This window comes from Nomascus leucogenys, chromosome 12, assembly GCF_006542625.1.
Source record: "Nomascus leucogenys isolate Asia chromosome 12, Asia_NLE_v1, whole genome shotgun sequence".
Lineage (NCBI taxonomy): Eukaryota > Metazoa > Chordata > Mammalia > Primates > Hylobatidae > Nomascus > Nomascus leucogenys.
This window is the reverse complement of record NC_044392.1, coordinates 67921670-67937036: the sequence shown is the minus strand read 5'-3', so window position 1 is coordinate 67937036 and position 15367 is coordinate 67921670. Positions and strand designations below refer to the sequence as shown.

Genomic DNA, 15367 nt, shown 5'->3' with positions numbered 1-15367 from the left:
CTGAAAATCACTAACATTCAGAAATTCCATTTTAATAAAGGGCAGAGATGTGTGATTAACACTATAAATATAAAAATAAATGTATCTTATCAAAATCCCAGTGATGTTTTCTGCACAAAGAGAAAATTCCATTCTAAAATTCTTACGGAATCTCAAGGGATTCTCAACAGTGAAAACAATCGAAAAGAAACAAAGCTGGAGGTCTCATACTTACTGACTTGTTTCCAAAACTTATTGCAAAGCCACAATAAACAAAATCATGTGGCACTTGCATACAAACAGGTATATGGACCAACAGAATAGTAGAGAGCCCAGAAATAAGCCCTCACATATATGGTCAAATGATTTTCAGCAAGGTTAACACCATTAAATAGGGAAAGAATAACCTTTTCAACAAATGGTACTGGGAAAACTGGATATCCACATGTAAAAGAATAAAGGTAGACCCTTCATTACCTTACACCATAAATAAAGAATAACTAAAAATGTTTCAAATACCCAAACACAACAGTTAAAACTATAAAACTTTTACAAGAAAACGGGGAAAAACTTTATGACAATGGATTCAGCAATGATTTCTTCAAGACTGATAAATGGGACTTGGTCAAAATTTAAAACTTTTGTGCATCACAGACAATATCAACAGAGTGAAAAGCCAACAGACACAAGAAAAGTATTTGCAAACCATGTGTCTTATGAGGGATTGATATCCGGGATACAAATAAAGAGCTTCTACAACACAGTGACAAAAAACAACTTGATTCAAAAATGGGCAAAGCACTTGAATAGGCATTTTTCCAATAAGGATATACAAATGGCCAGCAAACACACAAAGACAATATTCAACATCATTAATCATTAAAAAAAATGCAAATAAAACCCATGATGAGATATTACTTTAAAACCATTAAGATGGCTGTTATCCAAACAAACCAAATAGTGAGTGTTGGTAAGGATGTGGAAAAACTGAAACCCTTGTGCATTGGTAGTAGGAATGTTAAGTGGTGCAGCTGCTGTGGAAAATGGTATAGCGATTCTTCAAGAAATTAACATAATGACCATACAACCCAGAAATTCCACTTCTGAGTATATAACTAAAAGAAGTGAAAGCAGGCACTTGAATAGATATTGGTACACCTGTGACAACAATTATGTAACAGTATTATTCACAATAGCTGAAAGGAGGAAGCAACCCAAATGTTCATCAATGAAAAAAGGTGAGGTATTCATATAAAATGATATATTATTCAGCTTTAAACAAATGGAAATCAAAAAAATAAAATGTTGACACATGGCTACAACAAGGATGAACTTTGAAGACATTATGCTAAGTAAAATAAGCCAGTCATGAAATGGCAAATATTGTATGATTTCACTTATATAAGGTGCCCAGAGTAGTTAAGCTTACAGAGATAGAAAGTAGATTGGCAGTTTCCAGGGGCCAGGGAAAGAGAAGAATGGGAAGTTCGTGTTTAATGAGTACAGAGTTTCAGTTTTGCAAGATGAAGTTTTGGAGATGGTCACACAACATCATGAATGCACTTAATGCTACAGAACTACAAATTTTGAAAATAATTAGAATGGCAAATTAATGCTATATATATTTATAGCATTAATGTGTGTGTATGTGTGTATGTATATATATACATACACCCTTTTTTTTTTTTGAGACAGAGTCGGAGTCTCACTCTGTTGCCCAGGCTGCAGTGCAGTGGCACGATCTCAGTTCACTGCAGCCTCCGCCTCCTGGGTTCAAGCAATTCTCCTGCCTCAGCCTCCCCAGTAGCTGGGACTAGGCATGCGCCACCATGCCTGGTTAGTTTTTGTATTTTTAGTAGACATGTGTTTCACCATGTTGGTCAGGCTGGTCTTAAACTCCTGACCTCAGGTGATCTGCCCGCTTCGGGCTCCCAAAGTGCTGGGATTACATGTGTGAGCCACCACACCCGGCCAATGCTATATATATTTTACCACAATTTTTTAAAGGCTACACAGCTGTCCAAGAAATATGCTATGGAATTCTAAAGAGGAAAGATAATAAGAGATTAGGAAAAGGGATTTATTTTAGATGCACCTTGAATAAATTTGATAGGGAACAGGAAAAAGCATTCTAGGCTCTGAGATTACAGTCGAAGGCAGAACTGTAGAAACGTATGTCAAATTGGAGACCTTATAATACAGGAAAATATCCACAATGTAAAGCGTACGGGCAGTTCTTAGCTGGAGGAGTTCAGGAAAATAGCTTAAGTCCAGATCACTGAGGACCTTAAATATCATGCCAAGGAATACTGACTGAATCTTGAAGACAACAACAAAAAAATCTTGACAAATTTGAGAAAGAGAGTAAACTGAGAAATCCACATTTTGGAAATGCAACTATATGAAGAGATGATGAGAGGCTACTGTGACTGGAAAACTGGCAGATGATGGTGTCCTGAAATGGGTATGTGGCTGCATGTGTGAAAAGAAAGAGACAGGTTCACAATGTTTCAGAGAAAGCAGTGATGAAATTGCTCTACCAAAAATGTATCTTAAATTCACTCATCTCTATTTGCACTGCCCACAGATTAATCCAGGGCTGCATCCTCTCTTGAAACCACTTCAACAGCTTGCTGGATGGGCTGCCTGCTTACAGGGTCTTCTTGAAATGTCAATCAGTGTGTTGTAATACTCCCTGATAGAAACCTTTTAATAGCTTCCCACTGCAGTCACAGTAAAATCCCAATTCGGCATATTGGCCTACAAGGCTGTGTTATGCAATTGTCTTGCCGATTCCTCATGGCTCAGAGCCCACCATCACTCTCCATTTCCAGCCACTCTTACCTTTCCGCTTCTTGAATACACCTGGTTCTTGCCCAACTCTAAGCATTTCACCTGCTACAGTTTCTGCTTGGGTCACTTTCCCCTAGATCTTCATGTGGCTGGCTGCTTCTTATCTGCTAGGTCTCAGTTCAAATGACTTAAAAGGACTTTTTCCAACCAACTTATCTAAACTAGGACTCCCTTTATAATCCTCAGTTATAGCAGCCAGTTCACAGCGCTAATCTCAATATGGCATTTTTAACTCTTTTTTTTTTTTTAACTGTCTCCTCAATCTTGAGACCATCTTGTTCACAGTTACAGTCCCAGCCCCAAGCAAAGTGTCTGGGTCATAATAGTCACAAGCAAATATATGTAAAATGAATAAATGAATAGGAATCAGCCATGAGTATGTATGGGGATGAGGGAAAGAAAAGAAAAAAAAAAAAAGTGGACTCCTGTATTTAGATTCAGACTGTTGGAAGAAGAGGCAGAGTGTGACTAAGGTAAGAGGGACAAGCCATCACAAAGTCCCTAGACACAAGCAGGTCACAGGTGCCCTCAGACACGCACATGAACACTGCCAAACAAAGGGATTGGCAACAACCTCCAACAGTAGAAACTTGAAGGTAAACTATGTTTTCTTCAACAACTCCTAGAATGTCATTGATGTGGGGGTGAGGGGAAGCTGGATGGAAAGATAATTACATACCAAATTCTCTATAGATAGCTGAAACTGTTTAATTTCACGAAGGGTCTCATTATCTCTTTTCACTTCATTCACATATTGTGCCAAGTCCTAGACAATAAAGAAAAGGGTAGAAAAAGAAGGCACACTAAGATTAGAGCTGCAAACTGCTTTGAAAGAAAACACATCATTAATTCCATTAGTGGTAAAAGTAACCACCATAACTTTTCAAAGACAATAAAATGAATGCCCAGTCAATCAAAGCTGCATCACAGAGGCAATTTTAAAATGTCTGAAGTACAGCTGGGAAGACTGAAGAGCTGTCATTTGTCACACCACTGAGAAGAGTCAGAATGTTGTTGCCTTAAAAGACAAAACAAAATATACCACAATAGAGCAACAAAAAGGAAACTAGGTCGGAAGTATAGAAATTCAAAGCACGTTAATTACTAACCTTGAGAGCATGATATTTTTACACAGGTTAGAAGAAGGGCAATCATGAATGATTAGCAGGGAGAAAAGTAACCAAAAGTTAGATAATGAATCTAGCAAGACTGTTTTATTTTTGCAATCAGCTAGTCTTCTTGGTTCCTGAGAGCATTCAGTCAAGGAAACCAGTTCAATTTTAAACAGTTAACCCGTTTATGGATTCAGGAGAAGTAAAGGAGAGGTGAGGAACTAAATAGCACAACATGCTGGAACTAAATTTAATTCATGAATTAAAGTGAACAAAAAATGCTGGCCGTGTCTCTCCATGTGCCTTCACCTATTTTAAAATGTCTTTTCTCATATTTGAGGAAACATTAGCTAATCTTTCCATACTGTAACTAGCTATTTTTGTTACATGTGCTCCAGATTTTCCTGTTTTATGAGCTCTTTTTCTTTTTTCTCTACCCTCTTAAATTCATCTGCAACAGTAGGGACAGAACTCTGCAAAAAGCAGTTCCTAACTTTGTTCTAAATGGAAGTCTGACTTTTCATAGGATAGATCCATAAACGACTTCTTTAAAATGTGGAACTTGGTTTGACTTTTTAATAATAATAATAAATAATTGTGTGGTGTTTCCTGTTAGTGGTAGACAATCAGCCAAACAGCAAAGCTAACACGAATTGGCACAGGGACACAGTTAAGTAATTATGCACTGCTCTGAGCAGGGTCACCTTGCCATTTTGTTTTAAAGAACAAATATTTGCCTACGCTTTAAGTTACTGGCAAATATTATTTCGTTTCAAAGTCATTTTTATTTAACATAACGTGGAAAGTGAGGTTTTATATATTCCCCAGTATGTTCAAAATGTCTGTCTTTGTCTATTCATAATTTTCATATTTCCCTGAAAACTGAACAAACTGAAATTCACTTGTATTAAGCCATAGCATTCACAAGGGTAAACCTAGCAGATATCCTCATATGAGGAAAATAAGTTACACAGGGTTCTGAAGCCACCAGCTGGCCTACCACTTACACAAGCCAACGTTTTCTATTAGTCACCATGAAAAGAATGGGAAAAAAACATGATATTAAATAATTCCCCATGGTTATGAAAGTTGTTATACTTGTATCTAAGTGATTTTAATATACTTATTAGTTTTATGTGTTGTCTAACAATTAAATCCATGCAAGCATACCTATTCCAGTAAAAAAAAAAATCCAGTTGTCCCCACTAAAAACAAATGTGTATTATACATTAGCATGTCATAATATTTTATTTATGTGTGTATATATGTGTATATATGTGTGTGTGTATATATATGGGTGTATATATATGCAATTTGAATTCCATTGTCTTTAGGCAAGAATAAAAAATACAAACAAATTACTGATGAATCTGCCCTACCTTCATGGCATCAAGAGCCAGTTTCAGATTTGCCTTCTCAGTCGGATCAGTGGTATGTTTGACCAGTTCCTATATGGAAGATAAGGTTTAGTACTACTTTCATCAAATTAAAACTATGACATACTAAAGAAAACATTTTTACAAGTAAACCATTATTATTGCTTTTCTCTCTATAATGTGATAAATCTAATTATGTCTGGGCTCCATTTCCATCAAAAATTTCAAACTGTAAGAAGACCAACTAGACATCAAAAAATCATGAGACACAATATGAGACATTTTCTTTTCAAAGATGAATCTGAATTCTATCCACCACCATTACACTGACATTGATCCCTATTGTTATGAAAGATTCCATAATGATTAAAATCACACTTTTTACTCATTTATTATTCTTGGCTTCAGCTGTTGATTCTTTTAACTGCATCCCTCCTTTCATTTCAGGGACATCAGGATGTTCTATTTGTTGTTGTTATTGCTGTTAAAATTGTTCATCTGTCCATCCTAAATTTCTGCCTACTCCTCAGTCTTTCATAGTTTCTTCTTTATCTGCTTCTTAGAAAGTTATTGTTCCTTAAGTTTTCACCCTAGTCCTCTTTTTTCCCCTTATTTTACAAACTCTACAAATTCTATCACAACCACTGTCGTAATGTCAACTATCACCTCATGGGCCAATCACTGTCAAATGTATGTGCTCAACCCAAAATTCACACAAGTCCCGGACTCATCCGTCCAACTAAATGGTTCTACCTCATTATTTCAAAGTCTCCTCAAATCCAACATTCCCCAAACTTAATCAGTCTTCACCCAGAATCCTATTCTTGGATCCTATTTCTGTTTTATTGAATGATGGCACTTCCATCAGTGTCATCACTTAAGCCAAAACCTAAAAGGTGTCCCAGACTTCTCCTTGTTCTCTCTCCCTCACTATGTCCTATTGATGTTAACTTTGATCCTGCCCCCTTGGAACCATCCTCATTGCCACTAATTAGGTTCAGATCCTTGCGTTTTTCAAACAGAGAATTATTTGCCAAGCGTGGTGGCTCACACCTGTAATCCCAGCACATTTCCAGGCTGAGATGGGAGGATCACTTGAGTCCAGGAATTTGAGATCAGCCTGGGCAACACTACAAGAACCCATCTCTACAAAAAAAAATTAAAAATTAGCTGGGCAAGGTGGCATGAGCCTGTAGTCTCAGCTACTTGGGAAGCTAAGGCAGGAAGACAGCTTGAGCCCAACTGCAGTGAGCCATGACTACACCACTGCACCCTAGCCTGGGCAACAGAGAAAGACCCTGTCTCTTAAAACAAACAAACAACAAAACCAGGTAGTCATAATGAGCTTCTGATTGGCCTTCTGACTTGCAGTCTCTCCTCACTACAGTCCAGTCACTCTATTGTCACCAGGGGTAGGTTTCTATAATATAAATCAGATCCTGCCTCTACCCTACTCAGACTTCTGTGATGTCCCGCAAAAGCTTCAGGTTGTCACCCATGCCTCCTAGACTCCTCATGATCTGAATTCTGCAAACTTCTCTCAATTTCTCTCTCCACTTCCACCCAAACAACTTATATTCTGTTCATACTAAATTAATTGCAATTCTTAAATTATGTTCTAATATCTAATCCCATTAGAAATATTATTTTTTCTGCTTACAAAGCTCTTCCCCTCTGATCTACTTATTGATCCCTTACTCTTCCTTTAAAGCCCAACTCAAGAGTGACTCCTCTGAGGAGTCTTCTATGATGGAGGCCTCTACTCAGGTCCCCAGCTTCCCTATACATAATATTTAGGCCTTTAACTGTGCTGGTTCTGTACCTTATATGTACCTATCATATTGTGTTACGCTTGGCAGCTTACACTTCATTTTTCCTTTCTAAATGATGAGCTTTATCTGAGTAGGGTCTGTCGTATATCACGAGTGCCTAATACTATGTTTGGCACAGAGAAGCCATACAAAAATCTTTAATGAATCCAATACTACCAGTGTTTCTGCTATAAACAGGACCTAAAGACAATGTATTAAGTATAATAAATCCATCAAAATTCTGTTCTTTTATTCCTAAAAAGTTACTTTTACTTCATTAAATAAGTCATGTTATTAAAGTTCCCAATCACCCACTATAAAATATTCTAACTTTGTGAATCTGTGGTTTCAAATCATCAAGCATTTCAAGTGATTTCCCCACTAAAGTATAGTAGTAAGTAAAAAAGTCTAAATTGATAACCATATTTGTTCAACAAATTTCTAGACAACAAATAAATTTTACTCCATAGAATTTTGAGAGGAAAACACGTTTCTAGAATTTTTACCTATGTGTAGTATCCAAACAAAACTTTCCCTATTTTAAAAAGTCATCATGGAACTAAACATATTCTTAAAATTTTAAATATAAAACAACCCAAGGGAAATTAGGGGGAACAGTTTACTAAATTTCAAAAAAGTATAGTTGTATTTTATACTTTTATAAGTCTGTGTAAAACCCTGTAAGGACCAAAATAGGTATTTTTTTAAAAGCTGTACCTTCTAAATTCTTCAGTCGATACTTGACTACACCAAAGTTACAAAATAAATTATTATCTTATTTTGGACACGTATTTAGTTCCAGGATGCCTTGGAAACTGATTGCCTGAGTTGCCCTTATTATTTTTTCATAAAATCCAATTTGATTAAGTTGCTTTGAGTTTAGGTCTCATAAATGTTTTAATGCATTTTTAAGGAATAATCAGGGTTTGAATTTTTCTGATTTCTCAGTAGAACAAAAATAGAGATGACTAATAATTTTGCAGCTACAGTTCAAGAAATTTAATATACAAGACATACAAAGCACAGCCGATGCAAAATTGTATTTCACATACAGGTAGTAGATCTTTTTAAAATGACATTTCACAAGCATCAGCAGAGTTAACAGACTAATACAGTAAGACATTTCTTTGGAGCAGAACTAATGAGTCTCCTGGTATAGCTATCAAATTAAATTTATAAGACTCTCCACCCTCATTTAGAAGACTAACCGTGGAAACCATAGCTTTGTGGGCTATAACAAGAATCACTTCAAAATAAATGTAGTCTTATTATAATTTAGTATAGTAGAAAGCAATATGGAATGTGACACAATTCTCTTTGGCTTACTGTTATAAGGCAAAAGGTCTAATATGATTAATCTGCCAAAATTCAAGTGCACTGCAATATTGAGGTGCTCATAAATGAATACTGATAACTACAGAAGACTTGGTTGAAAAAATATTTTTATTTGTTTTGACTTGTTTTTAATTATTTTCTAGCCAGTCCTGTTTTAAGGACACAAAATGTGATTTATGGCAGCTACTGAACCATCTTTGCTAAAAGGAAGAAAAAATGTCCACCTGTTCTGTTATTTCCCACTTACCTATAATAATAATTCAAAATTTTAAGGGGATTGGGCCCAACACATGGAATATCTGCAGTGTAGTTGGCGCTTCATTAATATTTTGTTGAGTGAATAAATGGACAATAAACAAATTGTTTTAAGTTACATACCTGGAGGAGAAGGTGGTACTTTAAAACACGTTGCATAGGAACCACAAGCAAGTCCCGAAGAGTAAATTTCCCATTATTTGCTCTTTTGGAACATTCCTAATGAAATGTTTTTAAAAACACTTTGTTAGGGAGTCTTAAACATTAAAAGATCCAAAGGCCATAAGTAGAACAGTTATTATACAATAAATGAGCATGTTTGTTTCCTTAACAATCCTTCTCTGTAAATAACAGAAAGTATCTTCAATTTAAAAAAACAAATCTTGTAGTATTTTAACTCTAAATATGAGTAAAAGAGAACTATTTTGTGTATGAAAATTATTTTCTTGGCCGGGCGCGGTGGCTCATGCCTATAATCCCAGCATTTTGGGAGGCCGAGGCGGGCAGATCCCAAGGTCAGGAGATCGAGACCATCCTGGCTAACACAGTGAAATCCCGTCTCTACTGAAAATACAAAAACAAAATCAGCCAGTCATGGTGGTGGGTGCCTGTAGTCCCAGCTACTCAGGAGGCTGAGGCAGGAGAATGGCGTGAACCCCGGAGGCGGAGCTTGCAGTGAGCTGAGATGGTGCCACTGCACTCCAGCCTGGGTGACAGAGTGAGACTCCGTCTCAAAAAAAAAAAAGAAAAAGAAAATTATTTTCTTTAGTGCAAAATCATGGCCCCCAGGGTCTTCTTCAGTTTATCTTTATCGCTGTACCTCCCACCAATTTCCCCCAGTGGACTTATAGAACGGGCATCAAGAACACATCCCTACTCATCAAAAGTGTCATTAGTCTTCCCACCCTCATGCCTTGGTTTATTCAGTTCCCTCAACTATGATGTGCTCTGTCCAGCCTCCAGAAAAATGCATCTTCCTGTTTAAGAACTACAATCCTAGGCCTTTCATAACAATTACAATCAAAATTGTGTGTACTCTCTCTCTGCCTTGTGGGTTTTTTAATTATTATCATATGTAATATCTACTCCAATATGATTTGCGCTGTATGCCCCTAAGAATGTAGTATTTGCTTAATAAGTATTTACTGAACTGAATGAAATGGAATATTTGACTTTAAAACTTTGCTCAAGTATAAACCTACTACTAAACTCCAACATTTAGAAGCCTCGGATTGTATTTATTTTAGTTTCACCCTCTTCTTTCCTAAAAGTTTATTTAAAATAGTATTGACTGGTTTGTTCTTTTGATAATAATTATGACTTTGAGTAAATTACTTTGAAGTGTCAAAGAATAAACTTAAAGCCAAGATTTGGCAACTGTTGGTGGTGTGACCTTGGACAAGTCACTTTTCTGATTTTACCGTTTCTCACATAACTATGGTGTTCTTCAAAAAAAATAAAGGGCCATACGAATACTATTATTAGTGAGCAACCTCGTAAGTCCAAAATCCTGACACAATTGCACATCCCAGCCCAAGGACCTTTCCAGCTCATGGATGGAGTTGTGCTTAAGAAAATACACTTTGGCTCACAAGTTTGCCACACTTAGTTTTTCTGGCACATGGAATGATATATTATCAGGAGCTCCGAAAAAAACACCATTAACTCTAATGATCAGTGACTTAATGAGTATGTTTGTCTACAGATATCAGTCAAAATGAATTGGGGACACATCCTGACATGTTAGCTGTGTCATCAATTACTGCAGTTCATTAGAAGGATAACTATTTCAACCAGTTTCTTACTTCTACCGATTGTAGAGAGCTCTGGATCATGGGTCTCAAACAGGAAGTCACATTGTTAATATTACTATAATGAGTGGGTCTTATCTCCTCTGCTACATTTTAAGGCCCTTGGAATTAAGGTTGTAGCTTATATTTCTTATGTTATGCCATCCCAACACAGTGGTAGGAACAGAAATATTATACATTTAGAATTTACTATATTATGGAAATTAGTTTCAAAATGTTGAAGAAAAAAAATCAGTTCCTTTACATTCTAAGTTACAGGCTCAGGAAGTAAAGAAACCAACATTGCTGGCATTAGCTACACCTGGGAGATAGAGACTCAAGTGTAAAATGCTTATTCGTGTTGAAAGTAAATAATGGGTAGAAAGAATCCTTCCAAAACATCCAGTCACTTGCATAGCCTCAATTCAATTGTAAAGGAAAATAAAATGGGGTAGGATGAGCCAGGCTGACAGGGCAAGATAAAGAGATTCATTGCCCTTCACCCCATGTTATCTTGGTTCCAAAGTAGAGAAGAAAAAGACCAAAAAATCAACAAGAACAAAAATAACCACAAAACAGAAGACACAAAGAAGGCAGGGAGACACCAAGAATAAGGCAGTTTTCCTTCTATCATGCTGGGGCTTGCGGCGCGCAGCTCCCACTGAGTATTTGTTGAAGTGTTACATTAAGTATCCGACTTAATACTTCCAAATCAGGACTACGGTTAGAAGTGTGGGCTTGTAAGCTGAAGAAAGGACAGCAGGGGCACCTCACCCTGTGCCTTTCGAACTCAGCCTGATGTCCTCTCTATCCCTAAGTTGAGCATTGACTGCAAAAACTACGTACTTAGAGTCCCAGAGTATGGTCATTGGGCAAAACTTTGACAATAACTATGAAAGAAGGAAGAACAACATTCAAACAAGACTGAGAATATAATGGAGGTGTGATTGACAACTTGCTGACTACTATCTGGAAGCACAATTTTATATCTTTATTTTAAGAACTGCTTTAATGTTGCCCTACTAGGAAGTAGGTGTATAAGTTGTAAAATTTAATTTTATCATCATATTTTGAGTCACAGTGGCTCACAGCTCTACACTTAGGAGGCTCTATTCTCCAAAGAGGAGCAGGAAGTCTTTGCACTAACAATGTTACAAGGATGTTATTTAGTGGTGACTCAAACTATCTCCAGTCTTAACGTCAACATAATGAAGGAATATTAAGATATAAAGCAAAAAGATCATGTATCTAGTACAGTTACTGTTAACAGGTGGCCTGTTAACGTGCAAACTGTCTAAGCAATAGTTTCCCTTTGTGGGAGTTGTGAGCTATGAAATCATGCCAGAGAGGCAAAACAGCGAAGGGCTTCTGATTTGAAAATCACCTGCCCCTTCTCCCCTGACCTCAGAGCTACACTGAACAAAGAATAGGAAAAGGGACATTAAACAGGCAAATAAGCCACACACTGTTAAATTTAAGAGCTGGCTATATATCACTACCTGAAATTTAATAAAATTCAAATACATGGATAATACAGTAACTGATACAACAAACATTGTTCAAAAGTTCTTTGAAAGCATGAAGTCCTCGAACTCCTCTTCAGGAAAAAAAAAACACAATTTCACCTAGGTTTCTAGACTTATATACTGCTGTGATCATGCACTGTGTTTATACTGGCCTACGTGCCACCTCTCAAACTTTCCCAACTATTCTGGTCAAGACATACCAACTGTTCAGGAATGCTCTCCATAGAATCTCATCTGTCAAAGCTCATCCCATTCTTTGGTGACCTGACTCATATGCTGCCTCTTCAGATGAATCCTCTACAATCTACCCCCATTGAAGTGGGTAGATTCAGTCTTACAGAGCCCTATTATACAGTGCTTATCACACGTTATTTAATCCTATCACATTTGTGTTTGTCTTCTCTTCCTTCTTGTGGGCAATATGCATGCCCTTTTAATACATCTGACTCTAAATGTCATATTTTTAGTAAACATCTTTTTTATTTTGTTTTTGATACAGGGTCTTGCTTTGCCACCCTGGCTGGAGTGCAATGGTGCAATCATAGCTCACTGCAGCTTCAAACTCTTGGGCTCAAGTGAATCCTCCTTGGCCTAAACTTCTCAGGTAGCTAGAACTATAGGCATGAGCCACCCTGCCCAGCTAACTGGTAAACATTTTAAATCTACGTATACATTATCTAACATATCTCACTCATCCTGCACTTCTTACTGTCTACGCAAGTTATTCATGATCTCTCTGAACTTCAGCTTTCTCATAAGATGAGAAAATTAATTGTACCTATCTCACAGAGTCAGAAGGACCTAATGAGATAATGCATGTAAAACACAGGGCCATAAATGTTAGATTTTTATGACTGTTACTATTACTACCATATTACTATTTTATAGAGCTATTTAAATATTTTATAAAATTGACATGAAATTATATTTAAAATAATGGGAAATGTACTGCTGCACTGATCACAAAGAGGAATACATTGCTTTTAGGTTTATTTTGCTTTATGTCATAAACTAAAAATAAATAGGCACCTCTAATTTCAGTTTGACATCTTCTTTTGTCTTAGAAATGTAGTCTAAACTAGAGATGGCTGACTCCACTCCACTGCAGTACTGCCCGTAGATAACCAATCTGAAAGAGAAAAAGAGAAGAAATCTCTAAGACAAAAACCAAGAATGAACTGGAGGGGGGAAACAAGCAGAATCTTCACCTCTTTAAAACCACAGTTAGGGATAACCAAAATAGCAGTAGAAATTATTTTTAATACATATCACATACACATTCATAGAATAAGGGTCACTCATTTTTATAGTAATGACTAATTTGTAGTTACAACTTTGAATGAGATTAATTCTATGTACATTTTTATAGCAGGTAGAATTTACCAACTGGCTGGATGACTGTTAATGTTATTTGAGTAGACATAAATGCATTCCAAAACCAAATTTAAAATTTCTGTTAAAGCTCTTACAAGAGATAAACTTTATCTCTAAACACTCAGAAAGTTTTATTCTCTATTACAATTTTATGCCAATCACTACATATAACTCCTTCATTATTAAACCTCCTACTCCTTGCTACTTTTTAATTAAGGAACATAAATCATCTGAAGAGAGGAAAATGAGAGACCTGAACTGTTCTGGACAGAAGATAACTCATATCACATGGAATCTGACCCACTTCAGGGAAGGTATCTCTGTAGTAATACAAATATTTTGCAAAGAGGTCCGTTGGTTTATTGTTTCTCTTAACTCTCCACTGGAAAAAAGACACTACTAATAAGATGTGAATATTTATCAAAGACTTGATGCAAAGTAATTCATTAGCCACTTCTTAGTACTAGGAAATACATTGCTTGATTTGAAAAGAGAGATAATTATATTTTAAGCAAAATTTCTTGATACTCCAATTCATATAGGTTGTCAGGAGATTTTTTTTTAACTTAGAAAGGGAAACTGACTCTGTGAATCTAATACTCCAAAATAGAGTGTCATAAAATACTAGAATTGGAAGAAAAGTGGAAGAAGCATTAGGTACCAGCTAATCTACCTCCGATGTTTACAGATGGGGACACAGAGGCTCAGAGAGTTAAAATGACTTACTGAAGATTACATCGCTCAGTAATGATAAAGCCTATAAAAGAAACTTAGCCTTTTGATTTGTGATGCAAAAAAATAAGCACCATACTGGGTCCTTCCCCCCACTTTCTTCTTTTTTTCTTTTTAAATTACATATATAGAACTCAAACTACTACTCTGAAAGTAATTGTCCTATGTTCTAATTACTGCTCAGGTAGTAGTGTAATAAACAGCAGTAATAGCTATTTGTTAGCTATTTTAATACTAATCCTCACTATAATTACAAGCTAAGACCCACAAAGCTTAAACTTCAAAAGTTACCTTTCCTTGTAGTTAATAAAAACTTGGTACAAGTTCTGGTCATTTTTATTTACAATGGAATCATGAATCTCTTGCATTAGGTTCCGATGAAGTTTTACAAGTTCCTAAGAAAAGAAAACAATGTGAAAGGAAAGTAGGAATCACAACCAAAAAATATACCCCAAACCCAGAAAACTTTTTGTTGCTAGACTTGCCACTCAGGATATGCTGAATGCTCTCAATATATAAAACTGCTTCCATCAATAAAGAGAGAGGGAAAAGGAGAGTGGGGAGAGAAAGGGGGAGGAAGGGGAGGAAGCAGCGGGAGAGGACAGGGTAGAAGAGGAGGAGGGAGAGTAGGGGAAGGAAAGGAGAAAAAAGAAGGAAGATAAGAGGAAGGCAGAGGAGAGGGAGAAGAAGAGAGGGAGACAGGCCATGCAGATGGGAAACGGCAATTTCAGATCTCAGTTGAAATGTCAGTGTCCTGTGAAAAAAGAAATTATCTCACTAGTTATTAAAGGATAATTTATTCCTTGTGTAAAAATATGTACAGCTTATTTTTGTTTTATAATCACTGTAAATTTTTTAAATAAAACTGTCCAAGTGCCTAATGTTTTATTGACAGGATAAAATAATGACTCACGTCCTTGTGACACAGACATGTAGATTTGTACTTTGGTCAATTAGTGGTGTCCTGGTGCTAAGCTAACAATAATCAGACTAAATTACTTGAAACCAGGCAACTAATGGCATAAATAAGGAGTAAATAAATTGTATTCGACAGTTTACCAGAGCAACTCAAAATGTCAGAATTTCACATTTTTCCTGATAAGCAACTAATTTTCAGTCAGGCAGTAAATACATGTCATAGCCAGGATATGAGGCAACTTGAACTAGGTGCCAATTCTCCCATTATCTCATCCTGTGTACCTTGGAGCACACATTGACTCCACA

General features: G+C 36.4%; 1 protein-coding gene across 2 annotated transcripts in view; it reads right to left on the bottom strand.

Annotated features, from left to right (window-relative positions):
• The window catches only part of VAV3 (vav guanine nucleotide exchange factor 3), a 396199-nt gene that overhangs the window by 180153 nt on the left and 200679 nt on the right, over positions 1-15367 (bottom strand). For both annotated transcript variants that reach the window (XM_030824967.1, XM_030824966.1), the window contains exons 8-12: positions 14435-14538; positions 13067-13166; positions 8845-8940; positions 5324-5392; positions 3512-3598 (exon numbers count right to left, since the gene is read on the bottom strand). In XM_030824967.1, the coding sequence (XP_030680827.1) occupies positions 3512-3598; positions 5324-5392; positions 8845-8940; positions 13067-13166; positions 14435-14538 (456 nt within the window). The remainder of the gene's footprint in view (positions 1-3511; positions 3599-5323; positions 5393-8844; positions 8941-13066; positions 13167-14434; positions 14539-15367) is intronic.